The sequence below is a fragment of the Schistocerca cancellata genome, chromosome 1 (genome assembly GCF_023864275.1).
Source record: "Schistocerca cancellata isolate TAMUIC-IGC-003103 chromosome 1, iqSchCanc2.1, whole genome shotgun sequence".
Taxonomy (NCBI): domain Eukaryota; kingdom Metazoa; phylum Arthropoda; class Insecta; order Orthoptera; family Acrididae; genus Schistocerca; species Schistocerca cancellata.
The window spans coordinates 548,024,793-548,048,979 of NC_064626.1; the positions used below are offsets into that span (position 1 = coordinate 548,024,793).

Genomic DNA, 24,187 nt, shown 5'->3' on the forward strand with positions numbered 1-24,187 from the left:
CATTTACGTCACACATTCTCCAACAACCAGTGAGCAATCAGTAGTGTTATCAGTGCTCTGCTTTGAATGTCACAGCTAACATGAGCATTAAACGTGATTATAGTAAGATATTTCGTGAATTTTTATTCCGTTTGTTCCAAGTTGTCGCAGCTGATGGTGGTGGTAAGAGAGAAATTCTGCACAAGCAAGTGAGAGACATAGTTTGCAGTATTCATATGTTGTTAAAGTGTAGAGCATGGACATGTGGTTACCACAACCCTCACTTGGAACCGGCAACAATGCAATCCCCGTCACTGTTTCGAATTGTGCAAACTGCCATCATTCGTGGATTGGATTGTAGCTATCTGAAACAGACCACAGTCAACACAAAGTGCTCTGAATGGTTGCAACATGTAACAATCAGTAGTTGGGGGCCAACAGCCAACTTATCTCGCCCTTATGTAGATAGTCTGTTGGGGCTCACAGCTCACTGTGTGTAAGTCACCAGTTAATTATAAGATCATTGCATTTGGGGCCCGAGATGCCACTCTACAATGTTTTATGAACACTGAGGTACATTATAGTTATATCTAAAGATTGCAAATAACTTTTCTTAAACAAACTGCATACACTCTTAAATAAGTTTCTTTGTAATTTCTGTGAATTCCACTTTAAACAGAAATACACACATGATCTCCCCACCCCCAATACTCCTTCATTCGTGAAACTTCACTGTTATTCATTTTCAGACATGTGTGGTGTTGTTGATTGTACTGTTATTACTGGAACAGAAAAAGAAAGAAGCATTATTATTTACGCATACCATGCATGGCAAAGACAGCATATCCACTATCAGTGTATAGTGTTCTTGGCAAATATGATACTTGATTAGTATTACTATGACACAATATACTTACACACCAATTTTAAATTCTGGGACACTAGTTGTGTTTGTTATAGTTACTTTTGTTTGTACAGCTTCATGATTGGCAACAAGTGGGGTGGCACAGTAGTAAGACACAGGACTTGCTTTTGGTAGGACGACAGTTTAAAGATTTAGGTTTTTCCACAATTTGCTTAAATCACCCAAGACAAATGCCATTATGATTTCTTTGAAAAATGCAGCGCATTTTCTTTCTGAATTTGAGCTTTTGCTCTGTGTGTATTGAGCATGTCGACCAAACTTTGAACTGTAATCTGCCTTCAGTGCTCTTTGTGTATCTAGTATTTTGCACTCTGTGCTTTCATGGAAAAGTTAGCATTAATCACCATCTGAATGAAACATCCGTTCTTTTTGTGTACAGGAGTTGTTCACAAAAGAGGATTGTCTTGTATTATGTTCTTTCTCATATTTAATTACTCCCAGTTACCAACTCAGTTAACCACCTTTGCCCAGCCCTCTACTATCCTGTATCCCAGATGGGGCTTTACTGTATATCTTTTGGTGACACCATGTGTATCAAATGAAACATGCAAGCTATGATTGACTTGAGTTAGTGAATTATCAGTCATGTTTCTCATAACTTTCTTAACTCTGTAGCTACTCTCCTGCATGTTCTGCTAAACTAGTTCACTTACAAAGGAGGGTTTGAGTGGTGTTGGCTTAGCCAGTGGTTGAGATTGGTTCTTGAGTGAAAATTTTGCTCTCCAGAGGAGGATTTGCTATGAAGCTTTGAGTCATGGCCGTATGCTCAGTTTTTATCTGTCTGGAAGGTTTATTTCACTCACATCCATTGCAAAGAGAAAGTATTGTCCTGGAATAAATCCCTGAGCTGAGACAGTGATTTTTCACTGTATTCCCAGATGTATTAGAATGGTTCCAAGAGAAGATTACTTGTAGTAGAATTGGGCTTGGTGTTGTTGCTTTGTGTATCAACCACAACTAATCACATTATGGGTCATATTAATAAAAGATAGAATATACTTTATACTCAAAACTTTGAAGAACATTCCTCAGGTTTGCAAGAATAAAGTGAAACGAAGAATATACTTCACCTGAGAATGCTTCTCAGTATGAGTAAAAGAGTGTGGGAAGTTACTCAAACCATAGAACATTCTCCGATTTCATATGAATAAAACTAGAGAAGCTTCCCACATTTGTAGAACATTCTCCATTTTTTGAAGTGAGCTCTGTAGCGTACTTCAAGCTGAATAAGTTCAGTTGAGGTTGTTTTACCAACTTTTTTGTAGTAATGGCAGACTAAATGTTGCTTGGAATTCAAAAAATATATGTGTAGCCCAAAGAGATATTGAAAAGAGGAACTGCAGAAGTTTATATGGGTTTAACAGTAAAAACATTATTTACCTAATAAACTTTCTCCCGAAAATCTTGAAAGAAGAGGTGCGACCTTTCAAACGAAGTGAAAATTAAAACATTTTTGTCACTATTCAGCTGACCAAAGTACTCTGAGACTTGGGTATACACCAAACAACTGTGTCAATGGCATTTCCAGGTGTTCATCACCATGCCTTCTCACAGCAGGAATCTTATATTTTGCTGTGTTAGAAATAAGTAGGCAGATCAGAAAAATTAATAACTGGTTATTACAAACCTAGCACTCTGTTTGTAGTAACGAACTGCATGGGTGACTACTTACTTGACATGCAAGCAGACCATTATACATCGTATGTAACCAAAACTTCTCGTGTTAGAAAACTCTGTCAGAGTTTCAGTTTGGAGTAGATGGAAATGTGTCTGTAATCTTAAGAGTTCGTTCACATAATGTGTTCACTTAACTTGGATAATGAAAAAGTTTCCCACATGTCGAAAATTCGGTAACCTCGAAAGGAGATGCATTTCCATAAATTGTCCATAATTGTCTTAATAATTTGTTGCCGCACATAAAAGTAAAACTGCAATGTAGTGCAACTCTTTGAGAACACACTGATGCCAGTTCGATATTTGTAGACGGAATAGTATGCCTGTTTGAGTGAGTTGAATGAAATGTAACATTACGCATACATTATGTGCCAGATACGGTGGAAGACACACACTAAGAATATTCTCAAGGAGGAGGAGGGGTAGTGAGAAGGAACTCCCTCGTCAGAGAATTTACTCCGAATGTTTCATTCATACAAAATTGAGAACTTTTTCTGAGAATCTTATTTTGCTCTGAGAATCTTCTCCAGAGTTAATAACTTGCTCATTCCAGTGCCTAGTAAAGTTCCACAATGAAAGAATGATTTTTTACAGGAGAAGCGTGTCAAGAAGATAAAGAGAGATCTTGAAGGATGGCGAGAAGTTCTGATACCCCTTAATTCTGTTCTCCTGTGGGAGAAGAACTGGTATCCTGGCATGTTATTTGGCATTACAACAACACTATTTTTGTAAGTAACCTGTGAATATTAACATTACTTTTGCATGTACAGTACTACTATAATTAAAGTGGTGTTTGGTTTACATTGTTTTGAAATCTAGTTGGCAGTACTCAGCGACAAAGTTCTTCCACTATATGCTCTCATAGTTTTTTTTTTTAGTATCTCTCTCCAGTGCTAAAAATGACATCAGCCACAGTGAACAAAGTCCTTTAGAAAAATTAGGTGCAACACCTAAAACAAAAACAAAAATTGTTAACAAGATGTCATTTGTCATTGTGTTGCAAGTTTTCGAAAAGTCTTAAAAAATTACATTATTATTTCAGTTTGAGAATGTCTAATTTTGAAACTAGTTTGTGGTATTTTTGTACCTTACAATGAGAATATTTATTCACCTGTTAATTTAGTGATTGACTTGGCGTCTGATTTGAAATTGTAACAAGAAGCAAACTCATCATGCTCAGAACAAGTTAGTTACCACCACGAACAACACAGTTGTTTTGAAACTGGTAGGTGTATGTTAAAATGATGACTTTAAGGGGCTCTCTGGTTTAAGACACCATGACAGCACATCGTATGTCATTGTTTTGAATGTGATCACTATTTCTCTATACAGCCAATGTCAGAAGTGCCATGAGGCTGGGGCTGTGAACAGACAGTGCTATTGTCCGTATAGAAGTTTCAGCTTCAGGAGACTAGCAAAATGCAGGAACACCTGTTGTGGATTCAAGATAGGTGTAGGGACAGACAGTTGACTGTAAGCATAAGTAAATTTAACAGATTGCACTATTGGCAGTGAACCACTGGAAACAATAGCGAGCGACCTTAAGTGAAAGGACCACATAAAATTAATTGTAAGAAAATTCCTTGAAAGAATCTTGAGAAAACGCAATTAATCCCTAAAAGAACTGGCCTACAAAACTTAAAAGATCAATTCGTGAGTAGTACTAGTCAGTCTGAGCCCTTACAGATTTTATTGGTAGTAGATATAGAGAATGAAGAGCAGTGAGTTTCCTCACGGGATTGTTTTGTAAGTGTGGGAGCATTACGTAAATGCTCAACTAACTCTAGTGTCAGACTCTACAAGAGAGCATTGTGTATTTTGTGTGCTATTAAAATTTCAAGAGTAATGCAATGTATTCCAAGGAGATTCAGGAAACATATTATTTCCTCCCATGTATGTCTTGCTAAATGACCAAGGAGAGAAAATCAGATCAGTTGGGACTGCTGAGGTTTTGTCAACATTCGTTCTTCCTATGCACCATTCCAAAAAGGGGCAACGAAGGGCAGAGGAAATGGCGGTAGTACCAGAAGTACACTCCACCATACTTAGTAAGATGGCTTGCATAGTATTGATGTAGATGTAAATGAATTCTTATACATCTTATAATTAAAGTTTTTCCTGAGACATTTAAATCTCATGTTTATCTGTGATAATTATGGAAGCAGAAGAAAGGAATTAAAATTAGTGCCACATCCAGGACTCGAACCCAGGTCTTCTTCCTTACTAGGCAGAAATGCTAACCACTGAAGTTTGTATTGGGGAGTGCACTGAACTTGGGTAGTCCATGCAGCAATGTTGACCATAGTGCTGCAGTGGTGTAATGGTTAGCATTTCTGCCTAGTAAGCAAAATGATCTGGGTTCGAGTCCCTGCTGTGGCACAAATTTTAATTCCTTTCTTCTGCTTCCATCATTATCACAGATGAAGACGAGACTTAAATGTCTCAGGGAAAACTCTAATTATAAGATCACCTATGGTACAGGACTTCCCCATTACGTCCAATGCTGGAGTGCTATTCCAATGCCAGAGAGCCTTGGCAATAGTGACAATGTAGGGGAAAAATAAGCTGAAGATAGGAACTGAAGTTTGTATTGGGGAGGGCACTCGACTTGGGTAGTTCGTGCGGCAATGTTGACCATAGTGCTGCGGTGGTGTAATGTTTAGCATTTCTGCCTAGTAAGCAAGAAGACCCAGGTTTGAGTCCTGGCCATGGCACAAATTTTAATTTCTTCTTCTGCTTCCATCATTAGTGCAGTAAATGAATTAAGTATGTGTGACTTGTGCAGTATAAATACATAATGGCTGAATAATATTTTTAGTTTCTACCCTCAAATGCACCACTGGAAATTTTGTAAGCTGGTTCTTGTGAGATGAAATGTATTTGTGAGATGAAATGTATGGGATCTCCCTGCAAATATTTGCCACGTAAGATTTTCTACACTCTTCAGCTGTTAAATAAGTTTTTGACTACTTACATGATCATTCTTTATATGCAGTCAGTGTCATTTGCTTAACACAAAACTGAGCCTGTCATGTTTCGTCTGATACCACTAAACATTGTTACTGTAGTTGTCTCATTATCTTATGGTCAAAGCACTCCAAGCTTTTATGTTTCATTAAGCGCAAAACTTTTCATTTCTCTGCTTTATGAGCTAGTTGCCAGTCTCAGCAACAGGTTGATAGTTTGAAGTGATTTTGGTGGAGACATTACTGCATTTTTTCACTGGGTAGAATTGCTCCACAAATAACTGCCTGATATGTGGATAGTCTGAGATTACCGCTAATAAACTGTGCATAGTGTGTAAAATTAATTATAATGGTGTTCTGTTGGACTCCTGTAGGGTGCACCAGATATTACTTCAGTGTGTGTAAATGATTCTCCATCCAGGATAAATTTCAGCATCCTGCCTGTCAGGAAATGGTTGTCCAGTTTTAAGCATAGTTAGGTGTTCCATAGCAACATATAGGATTTTTTTCTTGAGAAAATGTCAATATTTTACTTAATTTTTTTAAATAGTGGCAACATGCCCATGGCATTCAGAATATTGTGTGTGAAGAGCATAAGTCAAGCATCACGTGGCTGACGTTTTTGGAATCAATGCTGGTTTTTGTGAAGAAGGCTATTTTCTTCCAGGCAGGTTATAATGTTTTAACTTAGAATAAGTTACAAGATTCTACCATAAATAGGTTGAGTGATACAGCATGGCAGTGAATACAAAACTGCCAATAGGCAGTTTGTCATGGCAGTGAATGTAAAAAGGCTGGTACTGGGCAGTCACTTAAATTTGTTCAGTGTTTGGATGACATAGATGGCTTCGAGATGTATCTGTGTATAGATGAAGAAACCTGTATGCAACACCTAGAAAAAAAGTGCAGTCTTTTGATGGAAACCACATACAAAGGACTGAAAAGCTATAACTGTACATAAAGAATTTGGTTCTGCATTCCGATTTTTAGCTATGAGAGTCGTCCAGTAATTAAAGAGACAAATTGGTCTGGGGAAAACTGTTAGTAGGGCAAGTTTGGTACTTTCATGGCTTCAAGTTGGAATCACTGGGACGAGCCCTGATCAGCTGATGTATAAACATTGTTTTGAGTATAGCCTCAAAAATACATTTCAAGATGGTGAGTCACTTGAAACATCCACATTAGTTGAACAACGTTCTGTTATTCATTTTTTACTTGCTGAAGTTGAGAAACCAATGAATATATACTGTAGAATGTCTAAAGTTTATGGTGAAGGTTGTTTGAATTGTGCAAATTTTTACAAGTGGGTAGAGCAGTTCAAAAATGGTTGCAACTCAGTGACTGATGAACACTGTTCTGGCCAACCAGCTGCAATTTCAACTCCTTCACTTGAAAGTCGAATTGATGACATTATTCATACTGACTGCCATGTGACTATGGAAAGTATAGTTGATAAACTTCAAGTTAGTACTGATACAGTTCATAACATTGTCTGTAACAAGCTGAAGTACCGCAAAACATGTGCAAGATGGGTCCAAAAGCAGTTGACGCAGCTTCACAACCGAGCGAGGTGGCGCAGTGGTTAGAACACTGGACTCGCATTCGGGAGGACGACAGTTCAATTTCGCGTCCGGCCTTTCTGATCTAGGTTTTCCGTGATTTCCCTAAATCACTTCAGGCAAATGCCGGGATGGTACCTTTGAAAGGGCATGGCTGACTTCCTTCCCCATCCTTCCCTAATCCAATGAGACCGATAACCTCGCTGTTTGGTCTCTTCCCCAAACAACCCCAACCCATGGCGTGGCAGCTTCACAAGGAAACAAGGCTGAGAGTGTGCACAGAGCTGAAGGAATGTTATGAGAGAGAAGGTGAAGACTTCCTCAACAAAAATTTAACTTGTGATGAAACTTGGGTTCATTATTATGAGCCAGAATAAAAAAAGACAAAGCATGGAGTGGAAGCACACCAACTCACCTTTCCAGAAAAAATTCAAAACTCAAGCAACAGCAGGAAAAGTCATGTTGACGGTGTTTTGGAATGCTGAAGGTCCAGTTTTTTGTGATTATCTCGAAGAGTAGCATACAATGAACAGTCAATACTACTCAGATTTGCTTTTAAAAACGAGGTGAAGCCAGTCACGAGAGAGAGATGTCTTGGATCTTGGAAGAGAAGTATGATCTTCAGCAAGGCAACACACACCTTCATATTGCTCAACTAACCCTAGAAACCATTGACAGAATGGGCTGGGAAGTCCTGCCTCATCTCCCTTACAGTCCTAATTTAGCAGTTAGTGATTTCCATTTGTTTGGTGCACTGAAGGAGGCATTATGTGGGAAGAGCTTCCAGGACAAAGAGAACATGAAAAAGTTTGGGGAAACTGGTTCAAACATCAAGATAGAGAGTTCTGTGCAGCCGGAATAAAAAAGCTTGTAGCCTGTTGGAACAAATGCATAAATGTTTGAGGGGATTATGTTGAAAAGTAGAAAAAGTATTGTTTTGTAAAAATAAATGCTTTTTTCTCCAGACCAATCTGTCTCTTTAATTATTGACTGACCCTCGTACATGAAACTTCAAATGTTCTTTAGCTATTTCTCTTAAAGTTCTTGTCTGGATAACAAGTATTACAAAGACAATGGTCAATAAAGGCAAAAAGATCCTCTAGAAAACTGAGGATGTGGATTTGTTTAGTCATACTGGCAGACAGTTGCTAACAGTTTATTAATAAAATGAACTTGCAACATTTAGTTCCAGTCTGAAATCTGACAAATGTAGGAGGACTGTTGTTTTAGTGTAGAAACATCATAATGTGGTGTGTGGACAATATGTACCAAATAAAGTAATAAAAACATCATGAAGACATCCCATGATTTAATAGACGTTTGAAGAATATTGTGAAAATGGGGGTTGTTACACTCTCTCTGTACAAGAGAATGCAGAGAATCTGATGGAGAAAACTTAATAGCTTAAGATTGTCCGTCAAAGTTCTGAATACACACACTGAAGAGCCAAAGAAACTGGTACACCTGCCTAATGTCGTGTACAGCCCCGGCAAGCACGCGAAAGTGCCGCAACATGACATGGCATGGGCTTAATTGATGTCTTAAGAAGTGCTGGAAGGAATTGACACCATGAATCCTTCAGGGCTATCGTTAAATCTGTAAGAGTACGAGGGAATGGAGATGTCTTCTGAACGGCATGTTGCAAGGCATTCCAGATATGCTCAAAAATGTTCATGTCTGGGGAGTTTAGTGGCCAACGTTGTTGTTGTTGTTGTTGTTGTTGTTGTTGTGGTCTTCAGTCCTGAGACTGGTTTGATGCAGCTCTCCATGCTACTCTATCCTGTGCAAGCTTCTTCATCTCCCAGTACATACTGCAACCAACATCCTTCTCAATCTGCTTAGTGTATTCATCTCTTGGCCTCCCTCTACGATTTTTACCCTCCACGCTGCCCTCCAATGCTAAATTGGTGATCCCTTGATGCCTCAGAACATGCCCTACCAACCGATCCCTTCTTCTAGTCAAGTTTTGCCACAAATTTCTCTTCTCTCCAATTCTATTCAATACCTCCTCATTAGTTATGCGATCTACCCATCTAATCTTCAGCATTCTTCTGTAGCAACACATTTCGAAAGCTTCTAGTCTCTTCTTGTCTAAACTATTTATCATCCACGTTTCACTTCCATACATGGCTACATTCCATACAAATACTTTCAGAAACGACTTCCTGACATTTAAATCTATACTCATTGTTTACAAATTTCTCTTCTTCAGAAACACTTTCCTTGCCATTGCCAGTCTACATTTTATATCCTCTCTACTTCGACCATCATCAGTTACTTTACTCCCCAAATAGCAAAACTCCTTTACTACTTTAAATGTCTCATTTCCTAATCTAATTCCCTCAGCATCACCCGACTTAATTCGACTACATTCCATTATCCTCGTTTTGCTTTTGTTGATGTTCATCTTGTATCCTCCTTTCAAGACACTGTCCATTCCGTTCAACTGCTCTGTCTCTGACAGAATTACAATGTCATCGGCGAACCTCAAAGTTTTTATTTCTTCTCCATGGATTTTAATACCTACTCTGAATTTTTCTTTTGTTTCCTTTACTGCTTGCTCAATATACAGATTGAATAACATCGGGGATAGGCTACAACCCTGTCTCACTCCCTTCCCAACCACTGCTTCCTTTTCATACCCCTTGACTCTTATAACTGCCATCTGGTTTCTGTACAAATTGTAAACAGTCTTTCGCTCCCTGTATTTTACTCCTGCCACCTTCAGAATTTGAAAGAGAGTATTCCAGTTAACATTGTCAAAAGCTTTCTCTAAGTCTACAAATGCTAGAAACGTAGGTTTGCCTTTCCTTAATCTATCTTCTAAGATAAGTTGTAGGGTCAGTATTGCCTCACGTGTTCCAACATTTCTACGGAATCCAAACTGACCTTTCCTGAGGTCTGCTTCTACAAGTTTTTCCATTCGTCTGTAATTTTGACAGCTGTGACTTATTAAACTGATAGTTCGGTAATTTTCACATCTGTCAACACCTGCCTTCTTTGGGATTGGGATTATTATATTCTTCTTGAAGTCTGAGGGTATTTTGCCTGTCTCATACATCTTGCTCACCAGATGGTAGAGTATTGTCAGCACTGGCTCTCCCAAGGTCATCAGTAGTTCTAATGGAATGTTGTCTACTCCCGGGGCCTTGTTTCGACTAAGGTCTTTCAATGCTCTGTCAAACTCTTCACGCAGTATCGTATCTCCCATTTCATCTTCATCTATATCCTCTTCCATTTCCATAGTATTGTCCTCAAGTACATCGCCCTTGTATAGACCCTCTATATACTCCTTCCACCTTTCTGCCTTCCCTTCTTTGCTTAGATCCGGGTTTCCATCAAAGCTCTTGATATTCATACAAGTGGTCCTCCTTTCTCCAAAGGTCTCTCTAATTTTCCTGTAGGCAGTATCTATCTTACCCCTAGTGAGATAAGCCTCTACATCCTTACATTTGTCCTCTAGCCATCCCTGCTTAGCCATTTTGCGCTTCCTGTCGATATCATTTTTGAGATGTTTGTATTCCTTTTTACCTGCTTCATTTACTGCATTTTTATATTTTCTCCTTTCATCAATTAAATTCAATATCTCTTCTGTTACCCAAGGATTTCTACTAGCCCTCATCTTTTTACCTACTTGATCCTCTGCTACCTTCATTATTTCGTCTCTCAAAGCTACCCATTCTTCTTCTACTGTATTTCTTTCCCCATTCCGGTCAATTGTTCCCTTATGCTCTCACTGAAACTCTGTACAACCTCTGGTTTAGTCAGTTTATCCAGGTCCCATCTCCTTCAATTCTCACCTTCTTGCACTTTCTTCGGTTTTAATCTACAGTGGCCAACAGAAGTGTTGAAACTCAGAAAAGTGTTCCTGGAGCCACTCTGTAGCAATTCTGGATGTGTGGGGTGCCTCATTGTTGTGCCGGAATTGCCCACGACTGTCGGAATGCACAATGTACCTGAATGGATGCAGGTGATCAGACAGGATGCTTACATGTGTGTCACCTGTCAGTCATATCTGGATGTATCGGGGGTCCCATATCACTCCAAATGCACGTGCCCCACACCATTACAGAGCCTCCACCAGCTTGAACAGTCCCCTGCTGACATGCAAGATCCGTAGATTCATGAGGTTTTTTTCCTTATCCATACACGTCCATGTGCTCAATACAGTTTGAAACGAGACCCGTCTGACCAGGCAACATGTTTCCAATCTTCAGCAGTCCAATGTTGGTGTTGACGAGCCCAGGTGAGGTGTAAAGCTTTGTGTCACGCCATCATCGAGGGTACATGTGTGGGCCTCTGGCTCTGTTGAATGGTTCGCATGCTGACACTTATTGATGGCCCAGTATTGAAATCTGCAGCAATTTGTGGAAGGGTTGCACTTCTGTTGGACCATCTCTTTCAGTATCTTTTTCTGGCCGCAGCTATTGAGATTTGATGTTTTACTAGATTCCTGATATTCACAGTACACTTGTGAAATAGTTGTACGGGGAAAATCCTCACTTCATCGCTACCTCGGAGTTGCTGTGTCCCGTAGCTCGTGCACTAACTGTAACACCACGTTCAAACTCATTTAAATCTTGATAATCTACCACTGTAGCAGCAGTAACCAATCTAAAAATTGTGCCAGACACTTGTTGTCTTATATTGGCGTTGCCGACTGCAGTACTGTATTCTGCCTGTTTACTTATCTTTGTATTTGAGTATGCATGCCTGTACCAGTTTCTTTGGAGCTTCAGTGTTAAAGCAATGAGCACATCACAACCTTTAATCCAATCTTTTATTGCTGAGTCTGGTGTTGAAACTGATGATTGTAGACTCTAAGTCAAAATATTAAATTTTGGCTTTAAGCAAATGGGTAATACCATATCAACGTTTGACCACTGCACACACAAATGAAATATTAAAACTGAATGACATTTAGACTCCCCAAAGTGATCAAGGTTCCAAACCATGATGAGATTGCTATTGGATTTTACATGGATTAATCTGGTGAATTAATTTATTACTTTGTTCATAATTGTCAAGTTTCTTGTGACTAGTAAAGTGTACAGTTCAGTCTCGTTTACAAAAATGTAAAAGAAGTGACACACAAAACAACAAGCTAGTATATCGATCCACCTCCTGTCTTGGGATCCTAGAGTGTATTCTAATCCTGAACATTGTTTATCCTGGAGTAAACACAGTTACTCTTAGGGAATCAGTATTAGTTCAGAGGAAACCTTTGTAGCAAAGCTCTCATTCAATATATCACAATTACTGCAAGCAGGTACACAGACAGATTCTGTTGCCCTAAATTTCTGAAAAGTGTTTGACATTGTATCTCACTGTTGACCAGTAACCACAATACAGTCATAGGGAGTATTTTCACAGATATGCAACTGGCTTGATGACTGTTCTATGATTTAACAGGGAGTGTCATCAGCACTACTAGTGTTAGCTGATTACTGTTATCAACAAGTATCGTCATTGGGTGATCATAAGGAAATGCAGAAGATCCAAGAGACATTTTCCACTTGTAATTAATGACTGTTATGATTTCTGACTGTAGGACTAGTGGTTAACTACCAGAGTACACCACATTGTTTAATTAAACAAGCATATGAAGTGATATGAAATGAGATGAACACACAAAATCAATATTACAGAAGGCAGATGGAAGGCTTAAAGACATTGGAATAGATCTGGGGAAAATGCTGTGCATCTTTAAAAGAAATATCATACAAGGTGCAAGTGCACCCAGTTATAGACAGCATTCGGAGCCCATATCAAGCAGATATGAAGGTTGACCGTGAACAAATTCAGATGCTGATTGCTAGGATCATAACACGTAGTTATAGACCATTTGAAAACAGAACAGAGGTGTTTAGGGAGCTTAAAGAGAAGGTTTCGGATGAAATGTGACATTGCTATCATGAAAGCCAAATGGATTACTGTATGAGAACCATTTTTGAATATGAGTGTACAACATTAAGTTGCTGCCAGCAGTGTTTGTCTCATAGGGATCATTAGAAAAGAGAAATTTGGGCACATACAAAGGCATATAAATTCATTTCTCCCTTTAACACATGACTTCAATAGTACAGAAAAGTGGTATACGTGCAGTTTCTTGTACACTGTAAATAAGCTTGTGAAGGTACACCTATTAGTGGACTTTAATGTGGAATGTGTTAACCCATCACCTTTATGACAGCTAGAACTCTGCTTGGTACACTTTCAGCGAGATGTCTGAAGGTCTAGAGGAATGGCAGCCCATTCTTCCTCAAGAGCCGAAACCAGAGAAACAAACAATATTGGTCATTGAAGTCTGGAGCAAAGTCAGTATTATAACTAAGTAGTTGTTACATTGGATTGAGCCTGGGACTCTTTCATGGCAGTCTATTTCAGTAATGTTCTTGTCGGAAAACCATTACCTGGTTAAAGCTGGTTTGTCATAGAGCACATTGTCATGCTGATACACTTCTCATCTTCACCAAATTGTTCCTCTACTATACACAATACACAGTGCTGTAAGGTATGTTCATATCCTTCCACAGTTGCATTTTCTCAAGTGCAAGACACTACGTATTATGGCAGGTAATATTGTTCAGGCATTTGCCAAATCCAAACCCTTTCATTGGAGTGCTGCAGGATATAGCATGATTCACAACTCCAAATCGTGATTTCTAGTCATCAGCTGTCTTTACACCACCTCAAGTGGCACTTAGCACTGACTGCAGAAATGTGTGGCTTATGAGGAGCTGCTTGACCATTGTACCCATTCTTTTTAACTCCTTTGCCAGTCTTGGTAGCTGGACTGTTCGTAGCACTGTTGAAATAGCGATTCCTTCCACTGATTTCATGTGATTTTCTTAAAACGTCCTCCACAGTGATACATGTTCCATCAATACTTGATGTCTGCTTCATCTTGGTTTGTTCCTTTGCATTTCCACTGCAGTCACGAGAGTTGACTTGGGCAGCTTTAGGAGTGTCGAAATATCACTGGTGGATTTATTGTTCAGGTGACATCTGATGACATCTCTTGATGGATCCATTCTGCTGTTACTGTTTCTCCACTGACAACACAATGTCCCTACCTTCTTTCATACTATTGGGTCCACCTCTCATGATGTCTAGTGCTCAGTTACACATTACACAGGGATATCCGGATACTTTTGATCAGATAATGTATGTAGATGTAATGCTGTAAAGAAATATACTGAGTATTCCTGTCTGAAAATTAAAATGTAAGAACACATCACCCATTTGTATAAAATAATCATTTTACATGTAAATATAGATTCATCAATAAAGGTATTTCTTTCTTCTAACTCATGTTGACACTGAAGCATACATCAGATGTAGCATAATCAGTTGAATTAGTTCCTTGTTCACATGAATTTGTCTTTTATTCAGGAACTTTAATGGCAGTTTCTAGTGAAGAAACTGCAATTGCATCTAATATAAGTTTCTTCACAGCATTATTTCAAAAATTGATGACGCCTCATTAACAGAGGAAACTTTGATGGTCAATAATAACACACAGGTACAGCAGGCAACCAAAGACTGCTGAAACAACTACAAGCAAGTGATGTACAGATTGATAGTGTACATGTGTGTGCCAGAAAACTCCCTAAACCTCAGTGAAAAGATCCATATGGTTAACAAGTCTTAAAGGCCTTGCTGGAAAATTGATAAGAAGTTACTCAAACTCAGAAGTGGAATTCCTTTACTGTGTTGTGCTAATATAGTCAGTAAACAATTTATTTTTTATTTTCTTGAAGATTGTTGTTAATTGTCACAGAAAAGGGGGAGGGGTGGTGTAAAATGAATAAAAGGAGAAAGTATAGAGTTGAAGAAATCTATCCTCTGCTCAGGGGTAGTGGCTTTAATGAAGAAAATGATGGCCAAGAAATCAAAGTAAGCCAAAAAATGCAGTTTACACAGAGCTGTCAACATCCCACAAAAAAATAAATTAGTTTTCCAAAGCCCAAGTGTGATCGAATTTGTTTTGTAAAAATCACAACAGTGAAAAACTTTTGGAAGACTTCAGTGAGTAAAATTCGCATTTCATTCATTTCAAGATGTTTACTCTTTCTAAAGTCAAAAAAAGAAAACAAGATTGGACCAATGAGAGTGTTAAGACGTGCTCTTTGGGGCATCTTGGCAGATAGCACACACCTAATTAACACCTGACTAGTACACAGTTACAATGTTAATGAACTAACCATTCTAAACATTGTCGTTACCATAATAATTGTTGTAATTTTGCTGTCAGTCCTCAAAAAGTCAATTCAGTTTATCCTTCAGAAACCCATTATTTTCCTCAGTGGTAGGAATCTCTTTGAGAATGAGACTGCCATGTATGACTACACAAGAAATGGCACAAACACCAAATTAGACTGTAGATACTCTTGTAAGGTCCTTAAAGCCCTATAGCTTTATAACCAATGTTACTTCTTACTTTTTAATAATCATTGTATTGTTTTTACAGCCTTTTCTGGTACCTTGACCCATCTGTGTTAACTACAATATCAGTTGTGGGTCTGTTAACAACGCTAGTCGATTACCTGGTGCCCACATTGACAGCTAGTATTTGTCATCCTGACAGTTGGACTGGAGTCAAGGAACGACAGTTGGAAGATATTTGTCGTAGCTTGGCATCCTTGCAAGGCCAAATCACACATTGGATATGCATCTTATCAGAAACGCGTCAATCTAGACCCAGGCTGGTAAGTCAGGCCACACGTTTACCCATTATGCCTGCATTCTGCGTATTTTTCTTCACAGTAGTTTAGATTTTTGTGGCTCAAATGGAAATATTTCCCATAACTGTTAAACTGGAACTGGTGTATAATACCATCATCTTAGTAAAACAACTTAAAATAGCTGTTATTGAAAGAAATGCATTTGAAACTTTCTTAAAATTTTAATTGTACACGATGTGTTTGAAATAATTCTGATCTGATGTGAGTATTTAGTCTGAAAAACTTAGTAGTTGTAGGTTTGTTTTGATTTTCCTTTCAAAAATTGCTTCCTTTTTACAAAAATGGAGCTCTTTGGGCCATTTCACGCCAAGCGATGTAATTTCAGAAAACGTTGCCTTATGACCGTCATGGATTTTGGTAATACTTTTTGTGAACATTTGTGTGTGTTCCCAAAAACATTGGCAAAGTTTCACCGACACTAATTCAATACATTCAGAGATATAGCCATTCATTTGTCCCCATAGTGAAACTATCGACAGTGCACCCATGAGCTTTCGGCAACTTTGAAACGTAATATCTCCAAGAATATTTTCGTGAAAGAAACAAAACTGAGCCATCTTTTACGTATTGCACCTTCTTAAGCAGAATAATAAAAACAGATTTACTGAGCAATGTTCGTATGGATAATTCGAAACAAAATCAGCTGTGGGGGAAAAAAAAAACACTTGAAAAAAAAACTTTTTATATCTCCATAAGTATTTGCAGGATAAACCTGAAACTTTGCACTTAATAATTTACCAATATAAGGTCATAGAATACACAGTTTCATTCTCATACTGCTTTCCAGTAGTGTATGTATTGAGGGCAAAGTTGACAATTTTTTTAAACACAAAAATACATATTTTTGGCCTATTTTTACAAAACCTTCTTCTGTAGACTCTTTTAAACCATTTTCATTAGAAAGACCACATCATCAAACCACTGAGAAAAACTGTCATTGATAAGGTGGAGGTGCATTGAAAATGGGCCTCCTATTTCTCTGGCATTCAGTTGTTTAATACACTCTATGGAAGATAATATCTAAAGTACTGAGGATTAGGACATTAGCCTGTATCAGAAAAATTGAAAATAAGTAGTGTTGTTGTTTGGTAATTTAAAAAAAAATTGCTGCAGTATTCAGCTTTGCAGAATTCTGTTTATAAAAAAGGAAATTGAATAAAGAATCCAACAAAAATAATAGTTTTCTCTTTTTTTGTGCTCTGGTAATTCGAGGCAATTAGGTTTGAAAAGTGTAATTTTTTCTTCTGTGTTATCAAAATTTCTCCCCGAACAATTCCATCATGGGCATCATATGGCTGGCAGTATAGTTTTCCTCTTGACATTTTACAGCAAATAAATAAAATCTGTAACACTTACAGAAATGTATCGTCAGGCTTGAGATACCGTGTAAAGAAACTCATGGGCTTGGAAACATGTAGTAAAGAAACTCAACTGGGGCTGCTGTTGCACAGCTATAGCTATCGCACATTGGTGTTATGCGATGGGAATGCTGGTTTTTTCTCTCCAGAAGGAAACTGCTGTGGCAAGCCACTATGGACAATAGCAACACATTTATACAGTTTCTCATATGTACCATATAAATCGCAAACTATGCTGACACGAAGAGCACACTACCTTAAACTGTAATTAAACTAGCATGTCAATAGTATTATAGAATAAAAAGGTATACTAATAATTCTCTATAACTTGAAGACAGAGATTTAGGAACCAGGTTTTAAATTGTAAGACATTTCCTGGGGCAGATGTGGATTCTGACCACAATCTATTGGTTATGAACTGCAGATTGAAACTGAAGAAACTGCAAAAAGGTGGGAATTTAAGGAGATGGGACCTGGATAAACTGACTAAACCAGAGGTTGTAGAGAGTTTCAGGGAGAGCATAAGGGAACAATTGACAGGAATGGGGGAAAGAAATACAGTAGAAGAAGAATGGGTAGCTCTGAGGGATGAAGTAGTGAAGGCAGCAGAGGATCAAGTAGGTAAAAAGACGAGGGCTAATAGAAATCCTTGGGTAACAGAAGAAATATTGAATTTAATTGATGAAAGGAGAAAATATAAAAATGCAGTAAATGAAGCAGGCAAAAAAGAATACAAACGTCTCAAAAATGATATCGACAGGAAGTGCAAAATGGCTAAGCAGGGATGGCTAGAGGACAAATGTAAGGATGTAGAGGCTTGTCTCACTAGGGGTAAGATAGATACTGCCTACAGGAAAATTAAAGAGACCTTTGGAGAGAAGAGAACCACTTGTATGAATATAAAGAGCTCAGATGGCAACCCAGTTCTAAGCAAAGAAGGGAAGGCAGAAAGGTGGAAGGAGTATATAGAGGGTTTATACAAGGGCGATGTACTTGAGGACAATATTATGGAAATGGAAGAGGATGTAGATGAAGACGAAATGGGAGATAAGATACTGCGTGAAGAGTTTGACAGAGCACTGAAAGACCTGAGTCGAAACAAGGCCCCGGGAGTAGACAACATTCCATTTGAACTAGTGATGGCCTCGGGAGAGCCAGTCATGACAAAACTCTACCATCTGGTGAGCAAGATGTATGAGACAGGCGAAATACCCTCAGACTTCAAGAAGAATATAATAATTCCAATCCCAAAGAAAGCAGGTGTTGACAGATGTGAAAATTACCGAACTATCAGTTTAATAAGTCACAGCTGCAAAATACTAACGCGAATTCTTTACAGACGAATGGAAAAACTGGTAGAAGCCGACCTCGGGGAAGATCAGTTTGGATTCCGTAGAAATGTTGGAACACGTGAGGCAATACTGACCTTACGACTTATCTTAGAAGAAAGATTAAGAAAAGGCAAACCTACGTTTCTAGCATTTGTAGACTTAGAGAAAGCTTTTGACAATGTTAACTGGAATACTCTCTTTCAAATTCTGAAGGTGGCAGGGGTAAAATACAGGGAGCGAGAGGCTATTTATAGTTTGTACAGAAACCAGATGGCAATTATAAGAGTCGAGGGGCATGAAAGGGAAGCAGTGGTTGGGAAAGGAGTAAGACAGGGTTGTAGCCTCTCCCCGATGTTATTCAATCTGTATATTGAGCAAGCAGTAAAGGAAACAAAAGAAAAATTCGGAGTAGGTATTAAAATTCATGGAGAAGAAGTAAAAACTTTGAGGTTCGCCGATGACATTGTAATTCTGTCAGAGACAGCAAAGGACTTGGAAGAGCAGTTGAACGGAATGGACAGTGTCTTGAAAGGAGGATATAAGATGAACATCAACAAAAGCAAAACGAGGATAATGGAATGTAGTCAAATTAAGTCGGGTGATGCTGAGGGAATTAGATTAGGAAATGAGACACTTAAAGTAGTAAAGGAGTTTTGCTATTTAGGGAGTAAAATAACCGATGATGGTCGAAGTAGAGAGGATATAAAATGTAGACTGGCAATGGCAAGGAAAGTGTTTCTCAAGAAGAGGAATTTGTTAACATCGAGTATAGATTTAAGTGTCAGGAAGTCGTTTCTGAAAGTATTTGTATGGAGTGTAGCCATGTATGGAAGTGAAACATGGACGATAACTAGTTTGGACAAGAAGAGAATAGAAGCTTTCGAAATGTGGTGCTACAGAAGAATGCTGAAGATAAGGTGGGTAGATCACGTAACTAATGAGGAGGTATTGAATAGTATTGGGATGAAGAGAAGTTTGTGGCACAACTTGACTAGAAGAAGGGATCGGTTGGTAGGACATGTTTTGAGGCATCAAGGGATCACAAATTTAGCATTGGAGGGCAGTGTGGAGGGTAAAAATCGTAGAGGGAGACCAAGAGATGAATACACTAAGCAGATTCAGAAGGATGTAGGTTGCAGTAGATACTGGGAGATGAAGAAGTTTGCGCAGGATAGAGTAGCATGGAGAGCTGCATCAAACCAGTCTCAGGACTGAAGACCACAACAACAACAACTTGAATCCATTCCAAGAAAGGTCAAGAAGACTGCTGTGAACTTCATCAAAATTTACACAATGTCACAGTGCTGTAAAACTTGAAAGCTACTTAAACGATTGTGCTAGAGCTGTTATGTAACAATTTTATTGCCATGATCTTCACTGCCTTGGTAACGCACATTTAAATTGCGAAGTTTATAACCAGTTTGATGTTGCATAGCAGAAAAACGGAATTAAATATATCACAATGAGTCATGACAAGACATTGATTTTTTTTAAGTTTTTCGAATTATTTGTACTTTTATCTCACTTCCTAGTCACAAAGATTTTTTATATTGCCTTCTCTAGAGAGTACTAAACAATTATTGAATTATAGTTTGAGTCTCAGTGGAAGATGGGTCAATTTTCAATGCACTTCCACCTTATCGCCATTTTTAGGGCTATATATGCTAGCATTGTACAGCTAAATGTAGTTTTTAGGTGGTTGAGAACATGGTCTTTCAAATGAAAAGGATTAAAAGAGTCTGTAGAAGACTTTTTATGAAAGGGTACCAAAAATTGTCAAATTTGCTCTCAATTTGTAAACTGTTGGAACACAGTAGGAAAATGAAATTTTATGTTCTAAGATCTTGTATTGAAGAGTTATTATGTGCAAAGTTTCAAGTTTATGCTGCAATTAGTTCTGGAAATACAAGAAGTTAAACTCAACATTTATTCAGACGATCTAATAAATATATATAATAGAGGGAAACATTCCACGTGGGAAAAATATATTTAAAAAGAAAGATGATGAGACTTACCCAACAAAAGCGCTGGCAGGTCGATAGACACACAAATAAACACAAATAAACACAAACATACACACAAAACTCTAGCTTTCGCAACCAACGGTTGCCTCGTCAGGAAAGAGGGAAGGAGAAGGAAAGACAAAAGGATATGGGTTTTAAGGGAGAGGGTAAGGAGTCATTCCAATCCCGGGAGCGGAAAGACTTACCTTAGGGGGAAAAAAGGACAGGTATACACTCGCACACACACACATATCCATCCGCATATACACAGACACAAGCAGACATTTGTAAAGGCAAAGAGTTTTGCCCTTACAAATGTCTGCCTGCGCCCGTGCATATGCGGATGGACATGCGTGTGTGTGCGAGTGCACACCTGTCCCTCCCTCCCCCCAAGGCAAGTCCCTCCGCCCCCGGGACCGGAACGACTCCCCACCCTCTCCCCCAAAACCCACATCCTCCCGTCCCTCCCTCTCCCTCCCTCCCCCCCGACGAGGCAACCGTTGGTCGCGAAAGCTAGACTCCCGTGTGCATGTTTGTGCCCGTTTGCGTGTCCATCGACCCGCCAGCGCTTTTTTTATATATATATATATATATATATATATATATATATATATATATATATATATATATATATATATATATATATAAAAGACAAAGATGATGTGACTTACCAAATGAAAGTGCTGGCAGGTCGACAGACACACAAATGAAAACAAACATACACACAAAATTCAAGCTTTCGCAACAAACTGTTGCCTCATCAGGAAAGAGGGAAGGAGAGGGAAAGACGAAAGGATGTGGGTTTTAAGGGAGAGGGTAAGGAGTCATTCCAGTCCCGGGAGCGGAAAGACTTACCTTAGGGGGAAAAAAGGACGGGTACACACTCGCACACACACACATATCCATCCACACATATATGTGATGAGGCAACAGTTTGTTGCGAAAGCTTGAATTTTGTGTGTATGTTGGTGTTCATTTGTGTGTCTGTCGACCTGCCAGCACTTTCATTTGGTAAGTCACATCATCTTTGTCTTTAGATATATTTTTCCTTCGTGGAATGTTTCCTTCTATTATAACTATATATATATATATATATATATATATATATATATATATATATATATATATATATATATTTAAAAAGAAAGATGATGAGACTTACCCAACAAAAGCGCTGGCAGGTCGACAGACACACAAACAAACACAAACACACACACAAAACTCTAGCCTTCGCAACCAACGGCCGCCCCGCCAGGAAAGAGGGAAGGAGAAGGAAAGACAAAAGGATATGGGTTTCAAGGGAGAGGGCAAGGAGCCACTCCAATCCCGGGAGCGGAAAGACCCACCCTAGGGGGAAAAAAGGACAGGCACACACCCGCACACACACACACATCCATCCATACACACAAGACACAAGCAGACATTTGTAAAGGCAAAGAGTATGAGCAGAGATGTCAGTCGGGACGGAAGTATAGAGGCAAAGATGATGTTGAAAGACAGGTGAGGTATGAGCGGCGCCAGATTGAAATTAGGAATTAGCGGAGATTGAGGCCTGGCGGATAGCGAGAAGAGAGGATATGCTGAAGGGCAAGTTCCCATCTCCGGAGTTCTGACAGGTTGGTGTTAGTGGGAAGTATCCAGATAACCCGGACGGTGTAACACTGTGCCAAGATGTGCTGGCCGTGCACCAAGGCATGTTTAGCCACAGGGTGATCCTCATTACCAACAAACACTGTCTGCCTGTGTCCATTCATGCGAATGGACAGTTTGTTGCTCCTTCCCTCTTTCCTGACGAGGCAACCGTTGGTTGCGAAAGCTAGAGTTTTGTGTGTATGTTTGTGTTTATTTGTGTGTCTATCGACCTGCCAGCGCTTTTGTTGGGTAAGTCTCATCATCTTTCTTTTTAAATATACTAATAAATATATATATATATATATATATATATATATATATGGTTATAATAGAAGGAAACATTCCATGAAGGAAAAATATACCTAAAAACAAAGATGATGTGACTTACCAAATGAAAGTGCTGGCAGGTCGACAGACACACAAACGAACACAAACATACACACAAAATTCAAGCTTTCGCAACAAACTGTTGCCTCATCAGGAAAGAGGGAAGGAGAGGGAAAGACGAAAGGATGTGGGTTTTAAGGGAGAGGGTAAGGAGTCATTCCAGTCCCGGGAGCGGAAAGACTTACCTTATGGGGAAAAAAGGACGGGTATACACTCGCACACACACACATATCCATCCACACATATACAGACACAAGCAGACATATTTAAAGACTCTTTAAATATGTCTGCTTGTGTCTGTATATGTGTGGATGGATATGTGTGTGTGTGCGAGTGTATACCCGTCCTTTTTTCCCCATAAGGTAAGTCTTTCCGCTCCCGGGACTGGAATGACTCCTTACCCTCTCCCTTAAAACCCACATCCTTTCGTCTTTCCCTCTCCTTCCCTCTTTCCTGATGAGGCAACAGTTTGTTGCGAAAGCTTGAATTTTGTGTGTATGTTTGTGTTCGTTTGTGTGTCTGTCGACCTGCCAGCACTTTCATTTGGTAAGTCACATCATCTTTGTTTTTAGGTATATATATATATATATATATATATATATTTTTTTTTTTTTTTTTTATTTTTTTTTTTTTTTTTTTTTTTTTTTTTTTTTTTTTTTTTTTTTTTTTTTTGCTTCACCTTATCATTGTATTCTAGGGCCTTATATGCTCACATTGCAAATAAAATATTGTTTGTCAGGTTATTTAGAACATGATTATTCGACTGAAAACTGTATGAAAGAGTCTGAAAAAGACTTTTTAGTGGGCCAATAGAGCCACTTTTGGTTTTTTTAGAAAACTCATCAGCTTAACCCTCAATTTGTGAACTATTGGGAAGCATTAGGATATGAAATTTTACATGCTAAGACCTTGTATTCGTCAGTTATTATGTGCAACAGTTTGAGTTGATTCTGCAGGTACTTCGGGAGAGATGAAATGCGAGACTTCACACTTTTTTTTAAGCATCTATTTTGTCTGCAGACTTTGCTTCAGATTATCCATATGAAAATTGCTTAGCAGATCTGTTTTTATTATTTGCTTCAGAGAGTGCTAAATGACAAATAAGATGATGCAGTTTTGTTTCTTTACTGAGCGAGGTGGCGCAGTGGTTAGCATGCTGCACTCACATTCGGGAGGATGACGGTTCAATCCCGCGTCTGGCCATCCTGATTTAGGTTTTCCATGATTTCCCTAGATTGCTTCAGGCAAATGCTGGGATGGTTCCTTTGAAAGGGCACGGCCAATTTCCTTCCCTATCCTCCCCTAATCCCAGCTTGTGTTTCGTCTCTAATGACATCGTTGTCAACAGGATGTTAAACACTAATCTCCTCCTTCTCCTTTTGTTTCTTTCAAGGAAATATTGTCGGAGATACTATGTCTGAAAATTGCTGAAATCTCATGGGTGCACTGTTGGTAGTGGCACTATGGGGTCAAACAAATGCCTTTATCTCCAGAAATATTGAATTAGTAGTTGTGAAATTTTACCCGTATTTAGTGAGAATGTATGTGAATGTTTAAACAAAATTTCAGCAACCACTTGGCATAGAATGACCATTTACTTGGTGCACTGGTCCAGATGGTGAGTTA

General features: G+C 38.7%; 1 protein-coding gene and 1 non-coding gene across 2 annotated transcripts in view; both read left to right on the plus strand.

The window, feature by feature from the left end:
* LOC126180174 (ADP-ribosylation factor-like protein 6-interacting protein 1) overlaps positions 1-24,187 on the plus strand; it is a 71,903-nt gene that overhangs the window by 19,531 nt on the left and 28,185 nt on the right. Inside the window, exons 2-3 of the mRNA XM_049924671.1 lie at positions 3,173-3,306; positions 15,577-15,814. Of these exons, the coding sequence (XP_049780628.1) occupies positions 3,173-3,306; positions 15,577-15,814 (372 nt within the window). The remainder of the gene's footprint in view (positions 1-3,172; positions 3,307-15,576; positions 15,815-24,187) is intronic.
* Trnat-agu (transfer RNA threonine (anticodon AGU)) lies at positions 4,885-4,957 on the plus strand. The gene has a single exon. It is a non-coding gene; the product is annotated as a tRNA-Thr (tRNA).